Here is an 18,538-nt window from a genome sequence, read left to right on the forward strand (position 1 = left end):
TAGCCTAATTCTGCTCCTATGTCTTATGGACCATAGCACTCCATACCCTCCCATCCATGCTCCTCTCCAAATTTCTCTTTAAATTTGAAATCAAGCCCCCATCCATCACTTACGCTGGCAGCTCGTTCCACACTCTCACCACCCTCTGAGTGAAGAAGTTCCCCCTCATGTTCCCCTTAAGCATTTCAGCTTTCACCTTTAACCCATGACTCCTAGTTCTAGTCTCACACAGCCTCGATGGAAAAAGCCTGCTTGCATTTGTCCTATCAACATACCACATAATTTTGTATACCTCTATCATCTCCCCTCATTTTCCTACGTTCTAAGGCATAAAGCCCCAACCTATTCAACTTTTCCCTATAACTCAAGTCCTGGTAACATCCTTGTAAATTTTCTGAGCTCTTTCAATCTTATTGATATCTCTCCTGTAGGTAGGTGACAAAGAATTACGCACAATACTCCAAATTAGGCCTCATCAATGTCTTCTAGAACTTCAACATAACATCTCATCTCCTGTACTCAGTACTTTAATCTATGAAGGCCAATATTTCAAAAGCTGTCTTTATGACCCTATCCACCTGTGACACCACTTTGGAGGAATTATGGATCTCTATTCCCAGATCCCTCTGTAATACCGCACTCCTCTGTCTAAATCCTCATCTGGTTTGTCCTCCCAAAGTGTAACCCCTCACACCTGTCTGCATTAAATTCCATCTGCATTTTTCAGCCCATTTTTCCCGTAGGTCCAGATCCTACTGCAGGCTTTGATAGTCTTCCTCACTGTCTACTTTGCCCAAAATCTTGGTGTCATCTACAAACTTAATGATCCATCTTAATGCATTATCATCCAAATCGTTGATATAGATGACAAACAACAACAGACCCAGCACTGATCCCTGGGGCGCAGCACTTGTCACAGGCCTCCAGTCAGAGAGGCAACCATCTACTGCCGCTCTCAATCCTTTTGAATACCTTCCAATAACTCTCTCACTACTGAATTCTGGCTCATTGGCCTGCAATTTCCCAGGTCATTTTTAGAGCTGTTCTTAAACAACATCCCCCAATTTTCCAGCACCTTATCCATTGCTAAGGACATTGAAATATCTCTGCTAGGACCCTTGCATTTCACAGGGTCTAAGGGAACACCTAGTCAGGCTCCGGGGACTTATCCACCCTAATCTGCCTCAAGGTAGCAAACACTACCTCCTCTATAATCTGCATATGGTCCATGAGCTCACTGCTGTTTTGCCTCACTTCTATAGACTCGGTGTCTCCCTCCTGAGTAAATACAGATGAAAATATCTAATTAAGATCTCCTCCATCTCTTTCACGGCCGGCTGGTGGCGCAGTGACATCGGTGCCAGACTCTGGAGTGACGGTTCCCAAGTTCAAACCCAGTCGGGCCGCTCCCAGGCACGCTTTCCACCCGTGCCAGGTTGAGTGCCCAGCTTGCAACTCAGCCTCGTAAAAAAAACTGCGCTGTGAGAAGGATGCGGGGGACCACTCACAGAATCTTTCCTCCAAGACAACCACTTGAAAAACGTGGTCACTGAGGCGCTGGCCGAGTATGGCACACAAAAAAAATCTTTCAGCTTCATGCGCAGATTACCACTCTGATCTTTAAGCTGACCAATTTTCTCCCTTGAAATCCTTCTGCTCTTAATATATCTGGAGAAGCCCTTGGGATTCTTCTTCACCTTGTCTGCTAGAGCCACTTTGTGCCTTCTTTTAGCCCTCCTGATTTCCTTCTCTTGCATTTCATTATTTCTCAAGTACCTTGTTCGTCTCTTCCTGTCACAGTGAAGTAAATTGTGAAATGGACTGACTGAGAAGTTCAATGTGTCAGCCTTGACTTACTGGGCCAGATAGCCTCCAATTGTATCATAAGGTAACATGGCAACTTGAAAGCAGGAGCGTTCTTTCTGATGGGAAGCTCTCCGAATTTGCTTTTGATTCATTGCTTCCTATAGTGTGTGCAAGCTTTAGCTTGTTGCTGTATAACGGGCAGCCTTGTGATTTGTTGAGCTTTCTGTGCTGTTGTATAGTGGAGACACACCTGATTCTTCCAGAGGAAGGAGGGGTTAGGCATTGCTGATTGGTCTTTCGCTGTGAGATGGGGGCAGAGGGCCGCAGTGAAGTCAGACACTGATTGATGAGTGTAGGCTAAGGTGTCGCAATGGCTAGCACTGCTTAGCACAGCTTTGTTTTGTGTTGTTACACCTGGTAACACTGCTGTGTTTCGATGCAGCAGGAGCTGGGACTTACCGGCACAACTGACTGCGGTCCCCGGCCCCTGGACGATGGCTGCGTCCTCCCGTCTGGCACTGCTGCTTGCTGCTCTTGTTCTGGGGGGTAAGTGTGAACACTGGGTCTCCCTCACGTGTTCTGATGTCACCGAGGACAGGATTGACCCTCGGCCACAGCTCAACCGACGATTTCCGCCACGATCATCTTTCTGGGCATGTATACATTCCTCATAGTCCCCACACTCTTCATACTCTCTAATGATGGTAATGAGTCCATTAGCCCATCGAGTCAATTCCAGCCCTCTGAACAATCCCATTACCCTGTTACTTTCCCTGTGACCTCTTCAATCTCTGTGCCCAAATGTTTCTCCCACATTCGTGGTAGAGTAATAACAAATGGAATCATCTGTATCTGGTAGGGGCAGTAAATGGTTGGAAGGCAGAGTAGTCACTCAGTGGGGAAAGTATGTGGCCATGGCACGTGCCAACAATGTACGGTATTTAGTGCATTAAAATGGGTGTGTATGCACCCACTTGTGGGCAGTGTCAATGCAGTGTGAACATGTGTGGATTTAAATAAGTCTTTGTGTATTTGTATGTCTCTCTGAATGTGTAAGTGTGTGTGTGTGTACGTTTGCATGCTGTGCCCTGACTCTAAATAATCTAGTTCTACCCTCTAACCTCACATTTCAAATGAATACAAAGAATATCTGTCACTAACTAACACCTGATAAGCTGGTTTGCTGCATTTTGTGTTTAAAATATTTATATTAATTGGATAACTAAATTATTATCTTTCATGTTTTATTTTCCAGGAGATTTTGGTGCCAAAGGACACATTAGTAAGTCTCTGTAATAAATGATTAGCTTCAAATGACTGTGAATTTGCAGCTGGAAATAATGGAGGGTGCATTGAGGAGAGGGGGATTGAGCAGTAAGGAAGCTGCAGGTACTGTGGGAGGAAGGTGCTCTATGCACGTTGAATAGCAGAGTCACTGAAGTGTGTAAAGGGAGAGGCACACACAAAATGCTGGAGGAACTCAGCAGGTCAAGGCATCTATGGAAAGGAATAAGGAGTTAATACTTCACAACTGGAGGAAGGTCGAGGCAGCCTCTAATGCCGTGACGAGGCCACCTGCAGGTTGGAGGAACAACTACGTCTGGGTAGCCTCCAACCTAACGGCATGAACATTGATTTCTCTAACCATCTGTAATTTCTCCCCGCTACCCCTTCTCACTCCTCCTTTCCTCATTCTGCCTCCCCTTTAACTCCTTCTCTTCTCCTCACCTGCCTATCACCTCCCTGTGGTGTCCCTTCTCCTTCCTTTCTCCCAAGGTCCACTCTTCTCTCCTATCAGATTCTTTCTTCTTCAGCCCTTTACCTTTTCCACTTTTCACCCCCCACCAGCTTCTCACTCCATCACCCTCACCCCCAACCCACCCACTTTCCCCCTCACCTGCCAGCTTGTACTCTTTCCCCTCCCCCACCCTGGCTTCTGGCTTCTGCCCCCTTTCTTTCCAGTCCTGATGAAAGGTTTCAGCCTGAAGCATCAACTATTTATTCAACTCCATAGATGCTGTCTGACCTACTGAGTTCCTCCAGCATTTGTGTGCATTGCCCTGGATTTCCAGCGTCTAAAAAGGGAGAGGCAATCTGTACACAGCAAGCTGCCACAAGCTCCAAAATGACAATTCTCTTTGCATTGTTACTGAAGTGATAGCAATTGGCTGAGACACTGGAGATACTGTCCTGCTTTTCCTCAAGGAGTGGACAGGTTTCAGCTGAATACCTACGTACCCCTCCTCTTGGCACAGTTGCACCTTGTCAGACCCAGTCACTGCACAAGTTTCTGAAATGGAGTTGACCCCAGGGCTTTAGAATCAGAGACAAGAATGTAGCCACTGAGTGAATTGTAAAAATCTGACTCAGACAAGGAGGAATTTCTTTAGCCAGAAGGTGGTGAGTCTGTGGAATTCATTGCCACAGATGGCTGTAGAGAGGTTCTTGATTAGTAAGGTCATCAAAGGTTACGGGGAGAAGGCAGGAGAATGGGGTTGAGAGGGATAATAAATCAGCCATGATGGAATGGCAGAGCAGATTTGATGGGCCAAATTATTGAATTCTACTCCTATGTCTTATGGTCTTATAGTTTTTCCTTGTGAAGTTAACATTATCTTGCCCTCCCTTCCCCTGCAGCCGTGGACAATTTTGAAAGCATTGCTACAGTCTCTGAGAACAGTCCTCCAAGAACCAGGATTTCTGAGTTCCGGATAATTGTGGACAACTCTACCCTTGTTCAAATCACCGTCACTTCCGTACCAAAAAGCGAATTCTTTCAGATATTTTGGAGGAAGACTCACAAGAACAGTACTGGAAGCTATTTCCAAGCAGAGGTACAGTAGGTTCCTTCCTTTGGCCTCACCACACAAACCTGTGGGAAGAATTTACCTCCTCAGGAGGTTCAGGTACAATGAAAAACTTGCATTGCCGACATACAGATTCAGACAGTGCACAGAACGCAAGTCACTCATAAATTGCACCAGACAATGAAGAAACAAAACCATGTGCCAAGTGAGACATTAGTAAATAAATAAACACAACCAGAGATCAGTCGATGGTAGTGCAGGAGGTGGGCTGAGAGAGGGTCAGGGTTGTGCCTGATCCTGATGGTAGCTGTTCCTGAACCTGGAGGTGAGGGACTTCAGGCTTCAGGCTACAATGGTGACAGCAAAAAGAGGGCATGGTTCAGATGCTGGAGATCGTCAATGATAGATGCCTCTCCCCTATTCCATACGTAAACACTTGCACTGGAAATCTCTCCCTGGTCAGGTGCTCAAGAAGATGAGGATGGGATACATGGTTCCACAACAGATATGTCCAAGTCCTGGCCTGAGGCATTCTACTTGTGTAATCATGGGACCAACCCCACTCTGGAGCACTCTGTTGGTGCAACTTTGAAAGGTAAAATGTTTAAAGGGAACATGAGGAGGAATTCCTTCACTCAGAGTGTGGTGGGGGTGTAGAACAAGCTGGCTAAAATTTCAACATTAAGAGGAGTTTGGATAAATACTTGAGAATAACTGTCCAATGGTAAGTGCTGCTCCAGAATCCTTCGTCTGCATCTTTATCTCATCTTGGTATGCTCAGTGACCTTGGTTCCCAGGCTTGTATAGAAAAGCTGTACGAAAGAGTGGTTGGGGTTCATGGGCTGTGTTCAGCCTGGGTGATTGTATTATGTCTGCACACTGTCTCTGTCAGCTTATCATCTAGACTCTTGCCTTACTGAAGGCACACAGAAAAGGCTGTACAAAGTGCCTGTGCTTTGTTTCAGAGCACACCATTTTAACCCTTGCTTTGCTGAAACATCCACAGAGAGAAGGCAGTGTAAGCGAGTCTGACAGCGGAGGTAACCCGCACTGTGTTCAGTCCAAGGAAATGGCCATCACCAATGAGGTGTGCTCCTGTGTTATGACAGCTTCCATCACATTCTCTAACTGTGTCTCTAAAACATGTTTAGATATTTCTGAACAATTATGCCTCATTGGATCATGAAAGGACTCCAATGTATGTGCTCACCATTTCGATCTTTGCTGATAAAATGGAACCTGTGATGGAAGAGCTCAGGCTGAACGTAGTCGATGTCCATGACGTGCGGTGTGGTGTATATTTCCAGGCACCAGGAGGTGATGTGTCTCCCCCAGCCAAATCAGAGCAAGACAAACTGTGGAGGGGGTGGTGGGAAGGGGAGGAGGGAGGTGATGTGGAGTGGGAGGAGGGGGTGGTGGGAGTGGAGGAGGGGGTGGTGTGGAGGGGAGGAGGGGGGTGGTGTGGAGGGGGAGGAGGAAGGTAGTGGGGAGGGGGAGGAGGAAGGTAGTGGGGAGGGGGAGGGGGGTGGTGTGGAGGGGGAGGAGGGGGTGGTGGGAGTGGAGGAGGGGGTGGTGTGGAGGGGAGGAGGGGGGTGGTGTGGAGGGGGAGGAGGAAGGTAGTGGGGAGGGGGAGGAGGGGGTGGTGGGGAGGGGGAGGAGGAAGGTAGTGGGGAGGGGGAGGGGGTGGTGTGGAGGGGGAGGAGAGGGTGATGTTGAGGGGAGGAGGGGGTGGTGGGGAGTGGAGGAGGGGGGTGGTGTAGAGGGGGGGGAGGAGGAGGGTGTGCAGGTGTGTCTCTAGTGAACGGTCTGTGGGAGGAGGGATCAGTATTCCTCAGTGAGGGTGGAGGAGTGTTCCCAGGTTGGGGAGATGTGGAGACTGTTGGTGGGGGGGGGGAGTGTTTCTCTGTGAGATGGGTGTGAGGGGTGGGGAGAATGTGTCCCCTGGTTGAGGCATAGGTGGGAGTGTGAGGTGAAGGGAGACGTGTGTGCTCTCCAGACTGATATATGATCTTCTGGGCAATAAGGCACTGTGGGGTCCCCGGTCACCTGGCTGCTGTTCAGGACTGGTTTCTTTCATTTGATCTGTGGCATGGTAGCACAACCCTTTACAGTGCAGGCGACCTGCTGTCAACTCCTGCCTGTCAGGAGTTTCTACGTTTTCCCACTGACCACATGGGTTTCCTCCAGGATCTTCAGTTTCCTCCCACAATGCAAATTCTGTGATTAATTGGTGATTGTAAATTGTCCCGTGATTAGGCTGGGATTAAATCGGGGGATTGCTGGCAGCGAGGCTCGGCGGGGGGTGGAAGGGCCTATTCTGCCCTGTCTCTGAATAAATAAATATGTTTAACTCCCCCCCCCAGGAGACACAGTCAATGTGCTGGAAACTGCCACACCTCTCTCGCAAATCTACACCATTGTCTCGGCACCCACCTACTCAGCAAATTTCTCAGTGAGTACACCAGTGACAGTTCCGAGAGCTGATTCATGGCGGGGGTGGAGTGATCAATGCCTGGTTAGTTGCTGGGGGTCATTGAGGACGATGGAGAACAAAAGACTGCGGACGCTGGAATCTGGAGTAGCAGACAATCTGCTGGAGGAACTCGGGGTCAAGCTGCATCTGTGGGTGGGGGGGAGGGATTGTTGGTGTCCCAGGTCAAAATCCTACAACCCTGAAGCGGTCTTTTGACCTGCAATGTCAACAGTTCCTTTCTCCCACAGATGCTGTCTGACCTACTGAGGTCCTCCAGCAGATTGTCTGTTGCTGACAGAGGACAGACCCAGACTGCATGGTTTCAGGCTTCAAAGTACAGTCCAGTACTGTACTTGGAATGTAACCAATGAAAACCAGTTTGAGAATGAGGGGAGAGTGACAAGCCTTCGGGGAGTGAGTGGGGAGCCAGTCACAGTGCTCACTAACCACAGTCAGTGGCTGAAGTGGCGGAGCTCGACAAAGACTCCAACCACAATGTGGACACACTTTACTCCATGCCATAGTAAGTTACTCAGTCCCGCCCTACGCCACTCCAGACTGACATGAAATCAAACCCCCACTTAAAAATAACTGGGCCTTTGGAGCAGTTGTTTCCCAGTGGTGCTGAGATCCATTGGTAAAGAGCAGCAGTCATCAATCATAATCTCATTGTCGTATTCAAAGAGGAGGAGGATTTTTCAGGGACACTCACAGACACTGTTACCATCACAAGGGAGACAAGTCTGAATGAAGTAACTACAGAGGGGTCATCCCTGCTGTCTGTCTCACCAACCACCTCCTCCTAACGCCCCCCCCCCCCAAGCATAGTGCAGATTTCACCCACCCAAAGACAGAGTGATGACTTTGGGAGTGACCCAGGGAGTAGCACCCGTCTCTGTTCACTCACTGAGGCCTCAGACTCCATCTTACCTCAAACAAACCTGCAGCAGAGTGGTGTCAATCCCCAGAACCAATGGAAAACTGCCCAGCCCACAGCTGGAACAAGCTTCAATGCTCAACATCTGTAGGACAAAGGACTTCCATCATAGACCAGCAAAGGAGCAAGCTCACCATATAGTGCTCCACGCTACCACAGCAGTAAGTGCAACTTTATTACACTTGGGGGAGGGGGGGTCAGAGTTCAGAGTTCAGTTCCAACGTCCTCTCTATGCAAGTTTGTATGTTCCTTCCTATGTGCGTGTGGGTTTCCTCCGACAGTCCAAAGACGTACCGGTTAGTAGGTTATTTGATCATTGTTAATTATCCTGTGGTTAGGCTAGGGTTAAATGAATGGGCTGCTGGGTGCTGCGGCTTTGTGGGCCAGAGGACCTGTTCTACTCTGTATCTCTAAATAAAATTTTTTTTTAAATAATCCAACTAAACTAATCCTTTCTGCCTTCACAATGCCCTTTCCCTCCATACTCTGTATATTTCTGTGACTATCTAAGAGCCTCTGAAATGCCTTTGTGGTACTTGCCCCCACTACCACCCAGGCAGTACATTCCGGGTACCCGACCCTCTCTGTGTAAAAACGTACATGCCCCACACACCTCCTTTGAACTCACCCCATCTCATCTTAAATGGATGCCTTCTCATACCGTACTGGACATTTCACCTCTGGCAACAATTTATTGGCTGTCGGCTCTATCTTTGCCTGTCACAATCTTATGACCATCTATCAGGCCTCAGCCCCTGCCACTCACTGGAAACAACAACCCAGGTCTGTCCAACCTCTTGTGACAGGGTCCTGAATTACCCTTATGAACTGTGCTCGATTACCCCTATGAACTGTGCTTCTGAAAAGAGAGAGAGAGAAATATTTAACACCTTCATCTTGTTTTTAAGAGAGAGAGAGGCAAAGACTGCTCACAGTATGTTTACATTTCTACAAGGACAGTGGTTTCAGCTTCTGTATTCTTACAGACAGAGAAGGGAGGAGCTGATTTGAGAGACAGTTGGTACTCAGTACGGTGGGATAAGTAGAAGGTCAGATGATAGACCTGAGACACATGGTTTTGGACACTGAATGAGCTTTGTTGTGCCCACAGAAAAAGTGGGTTTTCTGGAGGATCGATTAAGCGGATCAATCAGTGGCTTTCGCAGTGTGAACAGGGCGTGACCGGTGGGGAGTTATTTGTGTGTCCCACCCCCGCCTGGGTTGAAAGCTCCACCACAGAAGAACGGCCCCCTTTGTTGTGGTCACAGTCGGTGACTTCTAAAGGATTTCGGAGGACAACGGGAAGATCGATGGTGTCAGCTCACCTGAAGACTCAAATCTCTTCATCACTCTCTCTCCATCACTACTCAACTCAATACCACAAACTAAACTGAACTTTACTCATCATCGTAAGACTATCTATTTACACCTAGACTTGAAGAAGCTTAGTTTTCATATATTTCCACACTTACTGATATGCTAACTTATATATATTCATTGCTAATCTGTTTGATTTATCTACATTTATATTACTGTATTGCGTAGTTACTAATAAATAACATTAGTTAATAGCAATACTGGACCCAAGGTGTTTTCCATTCTGCTGGTTCTTTAACCCGTCACGGGGTACGTGACACTCTCCTTAGGCCATATGTCCTTTACCATAGGCAGCATCCTGGTAAACCCTTCTGCACCCTCTCCAAAGTGTTCCTACAGCTAGAATTGAGTGGAGTTCTCCATTTGTAGCCTAACCAGAGATTTATAAAGCTGTAATCTTGAACTCAAAGCTTCAACTGCAAACTCCCCTGCTACACTACATGGCAACAATAAAGATTCATGGAAGATTCTGCAAACTCGGATCAATCACCATATCTCCAGAGGACATTCGCCACCACCTTCGAGGCTTTGCTTGGTTTGGTAAAGGGTACCTGCTACACACTCATGGTCAACCAGACTATCTCTACTGCTGAGACCTAGGCAACGTACAGTAAGCTGCGCCGAGCGCTGGCAAGATAAGCAGACCATTGTCGATATCCTATCCCAGAACTAAGTCCCTAATTACACTGAGGTAGATACACAGGACAGCTCACATCATACATGGGCCCAAAACCCAGCTCACGAAGCTCACTCTCTGTCAGGGAAGAGATTTATCGTCAAACTATTACAAGCAAAGCATCTATGAGAACATCCAACACCCCCACTGACTCCTAGAAGCCTTGGCCCATGGCCGTGCAGACTGAGAAAGGAGGTGGTATTGAGAACCTCAAGGCCATGCTTTGGGAGCACACAGAAGACCCAAGTAGGCAGCTGGAGGGGTAGAGCATCTCGTAAAACTACCCACAGACTCTCCCCACCAGCCACTGGCAGCCCCGTCTGTAGATACGTCTGTGGTTCCATCAGTCACCTCAGGATGGACAAAACTTGGAGTGGAAGGGGTCACCCCTCAAGGGACTGCTTTCAGGAAGAAGTCAAGAGAAAAGTTCAGTTTTACAGCGGACACTGAAACTCCCAGTGATTTCTGGCACGGCTGGAGCTGGGCATCATCTGAGCCAGTGGCCTGGTGCTGGCAGCAGGGTTTCAGGGTCTGAGCTCACCAACAAAAGTTTATCAAGTTAAAAGTCAAAGTTTATTTCATATACACAGCACATGAATGCACAGGTGCAATGAAAGCCTTACTTGCCGCAGCATCACAGGCTCAGAGAATCAGCAGCATTCATAAGAAAAAAATTAAAACACGAACAGAATTTTTACAAGATAAATCACAGATGAAACAAAACAAGATGAATTCCATTTTAGTGCAAAGTGATCAAAGTGGTCACAGAGTTGCTATATTGTAGATGGTCTTGCACTCAACAGCAGTAAGACCATAGGGAGCGCACAGCAGTTATCATGAGGGATCAGTAGTGAAAAGAGTGAGCAGCTTCGAGTTCCTGGGTGTCAACATCTCTGTTGATCTATCCTGGGCCCAACATACTGATGCAGTTACAAAGAAAGCACGCCAGCTGCTATATCTCATTAGAAATTTAAGGAGATTTGGTATGTCACTAAAGACTCTTGCAAATTTCAATACTGTGAGGATCATTCCGCCTGGTTGCATCACCGTGCGGTATGAAGCCACCAATGCACAGGATTGGAAAAAGCTGCCGAGGGTTGTAAACTCAGCCCCCTCATCATCAAATACAGCACATCTTCAAAAGGTGGTTCCTCAAAAAGGCAGCCTCCATCAGTAAGGAACCTCACCATCCAGGACATGTCCTCTTCCCATTACTGCCATCAGGGAGGTGGAACAGGAGCCTGAACATTTTAGGTACAGCTTCTTCCCCTCTGCCATCAGATTTCTGAATGGATCCTGAACACTGCCTCACTCTTTGCACTATTTACTTTTATTTTAGATTATGAGAACATTCAGTCCTCGTTTATTGTCATTTAGAAATGCATGCATTAAAAAGTGATACAACGTTCCTCCAGAATGATATCACAAGAAAAACACAGAACAAACCAAGACTAAAACTGACAAAAGCACATAATTATAACATATAGTTACAACAGTGCAAAGCAATACTATAACTTGATAAAGAGCAGACAATGGGCACAGTTAAAAAAAGTCTCAAAGTCTCGATAGCCTCATCATCTCACGCAGTTGGCAGAAGGGAGAAACTCTCCCTGCCATGAACCTCCAAGCACCGCCAACCTGCCGATGCAGCACCATTGGAAGCACCCGACCGCAGCGGACTCTGAGTCCGTCCAAAAACTTCGAGCTTCCAACCAGCCCCTCCGACACAGCCTCTCCGAGCACCATCCTCTGCCGAGCACTTCGATCCCGCCCCGACCGCTGACCAATAAGCAAAGCCGAGGACTCGGGGCCTTCTCCTCCGGAGATTCTGGACCACATGGTAGCAGCGGCAGCGAAGCAGGCATTTCAGAAGTTTCACCAGATGTTCCTCCATGCTGTCATGTCCGTCTCCATCAAATCAGGATTGTGCATGGCTCCCTACTTGACAAATAACAGACATCACCACCGGAGTGGCCACTGTGAGCTGTGTTGCACTGCCATCTTCTCCTCCCGCTTTTTAATATATTTCTTTTTTTTAACTTATAATAATTTTTATGTATTGTTCTGTACTGATGCTGCAAAGCAGTAAATCTCATGACATATGTCAATGATAATAAACCTGATTCTCAAACACGAGAAAATCTGCAGATGCTAGAAATCCGAGTAACACACACAAAATGCTGAAGGAACTCAGCTGGCCAGGCATCATCCATGGAAAAGAGTACAGTCGGCGTTTCCGGACCTGCCTGTTGAGTTTCTCTAGCATCTTGTGTGTGTTGCTCATAAATGTGATTCTGTAGTGATTATGGTTTTGCCTTTGGTTCAAGAACAGAACGGTTGATGGGAAGTAGCTGGTCTCGAACCTGGTGGTGTGGGTCTTCAGGTTCGGTACTTCCTGACTGATGGTAGCTGTGAGAAGATAGCACAGAATGCATGGAGGGGATCTTTGGTTTATTGTCACAAGTTCCAAGTTACAGTGAGAAGCTTTTGCTCCGTGTGTCAACCTGCCAGATCAAACCACATCAAGGTAGTTAAAGACAGAATGCAGGGTATAGTGGTGCAGTTACAGAGAAAATGCATTGCAGGTAAACAACTGAAGTTTATGGCCATAATCAGGTAGACCAGGAGATCAGGAGTTTATCTTTAGCGTATGAAAAGTCCATTCAAAAGTCTGTCCTTGACCCTGGTGCTGCATGTATCTTCTGCCCAAGGGGAGGGGAGAAGAGAGAATGAGTGGGCTGGGAGGGGTCCTTGATTATGCTGGCTACTTTCCTGAGGCAGCAGGTAGTATAGAAACATAGAAACCCTACAGCACAATACAGGCCCTTCGGCCCACTGTGCTGTGTAGGTGGAGTCTATGGTGTAATCTATTTCTCAAACAGGGATTTCACAATCAGCTGACAGCAGTAACTACTACCGTGGCTGTGCACTGGTGGCCTGAAAAGAGCCCACTTGGTTGAAGGTCAGGAGCCTGTCAATAATTTGACGGCTGAGGTTCCAACTCTCTGGCTCAGCTATTCAGAGTTCGGGGAGAATTACCCCATCCTCCTTCCCTTTCCTATCAGCTGCAAGGGAGGGTGAAGGTGGTGTAAACTCCTGCCACAAAGGGACATGCCTCAGGCATTACTGCACTCCCTCAGTGCCAGAGAAACAGCGGAGACAATGCTCTTGTCTCTGGAGTGGGTCTAGAGGAAGTGGCTATCTGATTCCCACTTGTAAGACCTCCAATGGCTAAAGGTGTTAAAATGAGGAGCAAGAGTGATTTTGAGTCAGCAGATACCAACTCATTGCATTCTCATTACAGTATGCCATCACCAAATCCATTCCCATATCTGCAAAGGACTTCTTCAATGTAGACCAGTCAGGCTGCATCTACGTTCCACCCAGCGGCTTTGGACGACGGGATGTGGAGAGGGTAATGTCCATCCTAACCACTCGCTGAGTCCTCCTTCCATGGATAGGAATCTGAAGCACTGAGTCCAGGCAAGGGGAAGTGTAGAGTCTGCTGAGTCTGTGACACCCAGTGACAGAGAAAATGGAGTGCCCCCTAGAGAAAAAATGATCATCATCTCCCCGTCTGAGACTCCTGGAGATCCCAGTGTGAAACACATGACAATCCCATCTCCCAGAATGAGATTCCTGGAGATCCCATTCCCCAGGGCAAAGTTCCTGGAGATCCCAGTGTGAAACACATGACAATCCCATCTCCCAGAATGAGATTCCTGGAGATCCCATTCCCCAGGGCAAAGTTCCTGGAGATCCCAGTGTGAAACACATGACAATCCCATCTCCCAGAATGAGATTCCTGGAGATCCCACCTCCCGGTGTGAGATTGCTGGAGATCATGTCCTTTAGTATGAGATTGCTAGAGATCCCATCTCCCAATGTTCAAAGTTCAAAAGGAAATTTATTATCAAAGAACATAAATATCACCATATACAAATCTGAGATTAATTTTCCTGTGGGCATACCCAGCAAATCTATAGAACAGTAACTATAACAGAATCACTGAAAGATCAACCAGAGTGCAGAAGACAACAAGCTCTGGTAAGGTTCTTAGAGATCACATCCCCCAGGGTAGGATTGCTGGAGATCACATCCCCCAGGGTAGGATTGCTGGAGATCACATCCTCCAGTGTGAGATTCCTGGAGCTCACATCCCCCAGGGTAGGATTGCTGGAGCTCACATCCCCCAGGGTAGGATTGCTGGAGCTCACATCTCCCAGGGTAAGATTGCTGGAGATCACATCCCCCAGGGTAGGATTACTGGAGCTCACGTCCCCCAGGGTAGGATTACTGGAGATCACATCCCCCAGGGTAGGATTACTGGAGATCACATCTCCCAGGGTAAGATTGCTGGAGATCACATCTCCCAGGGTAGGATTACTGGAGATCACATCTCCCAGGGTAGGATTACTGGAGCTCACGTCCCCCAGGGTAGGATTACTGGAGATCACATCTCCCAGGGTAGGATTACTGGAGATCACATCCCCCAGGGTAGGATTACTGGAGATCACATCCCCCAGGGTAGGATTACTGGAGATCACATCTCCGATGCAACTAGTAAAAGTGGCTCAGCAGTTATCACAGCTTGTTCTCCAGCACAGGAAGTGCATGGGCGTCATTACTGTGGTCCCAATGAAGGTCATCTGGTGCACTCTGTGTGAGTGCCTATGCTCATGCGTTGGCCCTGGCAGGTTTGGATGGTAGGCCCTGCTGTGGATCTCAGTCTCATTCTGCTCTTTATTTAACAGTATTTCAGACTCCACATTGTGGTGACTGAGAACAGAGACACCATCTGCACAGGAATGGTGACGATTATCGTGATTCCTGTCCATCACTGGCCTCCTGTCTTCACGTGAGTGTGATCAGTGTGTCTCCCACCCATCTACCAACAGACCATCATCTCCCTCCCCCACCATGCACACTGCCCCCTCCCCACTGTGTGTCCCACTCACATCCCATCCCAGTGTCTCTCCACACATCACTCTCTCTGCTGATCTTTTCAGCACCATCCCACTTACATCATGGTTACTTTGCTTGTGACTCATTCAATGCCCTGCACACTGCCTGGTGGGGTCTCAGCCCAGCCCCCAGGAAGGAAGGGGACAACTGTAGTTGGTTCTTTAGTGAATATTGCAGTTCTGATGCACCACGATGTTAACTTAAAGCTTTGTGAGACTGCTATCCTGTGCAGATTTTACCCAAACACTAATTCATCACATATCTGTTCTCAGGAAATCCTTCCAGCGCTGTGTGTCATCAGCATTTCTCCATGTTACCCACCAGCTATGTGTACATCGTTGTTCCTCTACCCTACTGGGTCCGTGTACACCGGTGTTCCTCTACCCTACCGGGTCCGTGTACACCGGTGTTCCACTACCCTACCGGGTCCGTGTACACCGGTGTTCCTCTACCCTACTGGGTCTGCGTACACCGGTGTTCCTCTACCCTACCGGGTCCGTGTACACCGGTCTTCCTATTCCTCACCGGGGAACAGTCATCAAGCCCAGACCTCCCAACCCTGCAGACACATCACCTGGGACTGTAGAGATGGAGCCGCTGAGGCTCAGTGAGGAGAGGTCTGGTGAGGAGTGAGGGGTGAGGCTCGGAGAGGAGGGGTCTGATGAGGAGGGGTCTGGTGAGGAGGGGTGAGGAGTGAAGGGTGAGGCTCGGTGAGGAGGGGTCTGGTGAGGAGGGGTGAGGAGTGAGGGGTGAGGCTCGGTGAGGAGGGGTCTGGGCAGGGATCCAGGCAACAGTGGCCCTCCTCAGGGGCTGAAGATGAGCTGGTGGCCAGACTGTGCACTCACAGCTGAGACCGAGTTCCCGTTCTCCGGACAACGTAGGGAATTGGCTGGGTTGTGTCCTGACCCTCAGCAGAGGTATGACAGGGGAGCCTGCCTGTGGAAGGGGTACGGGTACCCAGTGATCCCATCAGCATGTAGCTGTAATTTCTGTCTATGTCGGCTGTCTAGGTGGTGGGTCCTGTGTAAGAGGGCTGGTGATGCAAAACAAAGGGGACACTGTCCCTCTACCCCTAGTACAGCCTCTGCACCCTCTCCTTGCTCTTTTACTTTGAGGCCTGGAGATGGGAATGCGTGATCATCTCCCAAACGTCACTTCTGCTCGGTCTGACCGAGTGAAACTACCGGCTGCTCCAAGGGGGATGAGAATGCGAGTCATGGCCTTGCATCCCAATGAGTTACTGAGTTTTGCCGGCGGCGATGTAGGGGCAAGGTACTCAGTCAAAGAGTCACACAGCCCTTCAGCCCAATGTGTTCATGCCCACCAGGAACGAACCCCATTTCCCTGTCCCTCCGTGCCTCTCCCATCCACGTACCTGTCCCAAATGTCCTTTAATTCAAAGTTGCTGCTCACATCCCTTTTAAGTCTTTTGCCTCTCAGCTTAAACCTGCACCTTTCTTTCCCTTATGAGCATGCTAAGTCGATGCCGGAATTTGTGGCCATACCTGTGGGCTGCCCTGACCCCAGCTTATCCCCAGACGTGTGGTTGCTAACACAAGTGACGCATTTCACTGTATGTTTTGATGCACGTGTGATCAAATGAATCTCAAACTGAACCTGCATCCCTTATATACCCCTCTAAGGGCACCTCTCAGGCATCATAGGAAATAAAATCCTAGCCCACCTCACCTCTTCCTGTCCCAGGGTCACTTCCGTGACGAGCCTGCCCATTCCAGTGCAAAGAATTGGAGTACCTGTTCACTGCCCTGCTAACGCAGCCTCTCCCACAGGTGGGTCCCACATACCGTCAGCATCCCAGAGAACCAAGGGCCAGAGTTCTACGTGACCATGGTCAGTGCTGCAGGAGACGGGGTGCACTTTCACCTGGCCGCCTTCCACCCCTCCTTCCAGCTGGGTGAAGGTAAGCCTTTGGTCACTGCTCCATACAATGGGAGGGATGAGGTATGTAAGAAAGTGACTTGCCCTGTGTCCAACTTTTCCCATTGGGATGGGATATACCTGCAGTGGGAGAGTGTCTGGTAGAGGTCTACAAACCCAGCCACCCCAGAGCTGCTGGAAATACTCCTACTGTATCTAACCCACCATCCTTTGTCCTAATGGAGTGATCTGTGAGTTTGGGTCCAGCCGCTGTGTGGTTGGAGTTGGAGAGGGTGCTTGTATGAGGTATGGGAGTCTGGTGGGTGACAGTAGCAGATGTATACCTGCCTAGTAACTTTGAAGTCAGTTAGATCTCTTCCTAGCACAGGGGAACCTCATAGTTTCCCACAGTACACCACAACCACACTCTATATCTCCTTGCAGGCTTTCTGTGACCCATCACTCACCATCTGCTTCTAGCTACCTTTGCACAGTCAACAGACTTGGCCACAGAAAACTTTGTCCCCTCACTACAGAAAGTTGAGCCCCTGTGACACCTCAGTCCTTACAGATTGCCAATCTAAAAATGACCCGATTAGCCTGCCTCCATTTATGTTACTCACTCACCCGTCCACCCATGCTAATGAATTACTCTCAGTGCCCTTAGCTCTCACTTTAAGAGGCATGGCATGTTACCAAGAAACCTATGTATATGACATCTCTCCCTCCCCCTCCCACTTTCAAATCTCTTACTAGCTCTTCCTTCAGTTAGTCCTGACGAAGGGTCTCGGCCCGAAACGTCGACTGTACCTCTTCCTAGAGATGCTGCCTGGCCTGCTGCGTTCACCAGCAACTTTGATGTGTGTTGGTTGACATCTACTGGGAGCCTTTTTCCATCCTGCTGGATATATATACAATCATTCCTAGTAAATCTGTCAATCATTATTTCTGTTTCATTAAACAATGTTACTTACTTGCTTTTCGATTTACCAAATTACACTGCCACTACTTTCTACTGTGATTAAAAAATAATCTAGCCTCAGGAGCTGACAATTTCACCTAAGTTCTAAAATATGATGATGAAAGCACTTCAGTCACATCATCCACACTGGAAAGAGGAGAACAGTATACAAGGAAACAACAGTGAAGCTGTAATCATGACTGTCTCTAAGGCCAATCATGGTGACTCCAGATCTGTCCCTGCTGTCTGTCAACTGGAAAGTCACATCAGGGAGCACTTCAACCATCTGCTCTTGTAGCTAAAGAACTTCTCCGAGTCCATAGTGGATGCAATCTTCACTACAATGTAACCCTAAGACAGGTCCATCCATTATCATCATCAGCAGCTTTTAACCTCATCAAAGCCTTCAATACCATCAACAAAGGGGAATTGTGAAACACCCTACTCAAATTTTCTACCTACAAACATTCTTCATTTTATACCCGTTCTTCCGTTGCATCCAAACCAGAGCTATTCTTATAAACACAAGAGAGTCTGCAGATGTTGGAAATCCAGAGTAACACTCGCAAAATGCTGAAGGAACTCAGTAGATCAGGTAGCATCTATGGAGAGGAATAAATAGTTGATGTTTCGGGGCGAGACACTTCATAAGGATTCA

At 48.2% G+C, this 18,538-nt stretch overlaps 1 protein-coding gene across 1 annotated transcript in view; it reads left to right on the forward strand.

Moving 5' to 3' along the window:
* Positions 1-2,300: 2,300 nt before the first annotated feature.
* LOC140210811 (cadherin-related family member 4-like) overlaps positions 2,301-18,538 on the forward strand; it is a 78,273-nt gene continuing 62,035 nt past the window's right edge. The window contains exons 1-8 of the mRNA XM_072280079.1: positions 2,301-2,352; positions 3,062-3,088; positions 4,444-4,640; positions 5,765-5,930; positions 6,977-7,065; positions 13,381-13,491; positions 14,831-14,934; positions 16,832-16,962. Coding sequence (XP_072136180.1) covers positions 2,301-2,352; positions 3,062-3,088; positions 4,444-4,640; positions 5,765-5,930; positions 6,977-7,065; positions 13,381-13,491; positions 14,831-14,934; positions 16,832-16,962 — 877 coding nt within the window. The remainder of the gene's footprint in view (positions 2,353-3,061; positions 3,089-4,443; positions 4,641-5,764; positions 5,931-6,976; positions 7,066-13,380; positions 13,492-14,830; positions 14,935-16,831; positions 16,963-18,538) is intronic.

Source organism: Mobula birostris, chromosome 16, assembly GCF_030028105.1.
Source record: "Mobula birostris isolate sMobBir1 chromosome 16, sMobBir1.hap1, whole genome shotgun sequence".
Lineage (NCBI taxonomy): Eukaryota > Metazoa > Chordata > Chondrichthyes > Myliobatiformes > Myliobatidae > Mobula > Mobula birostris.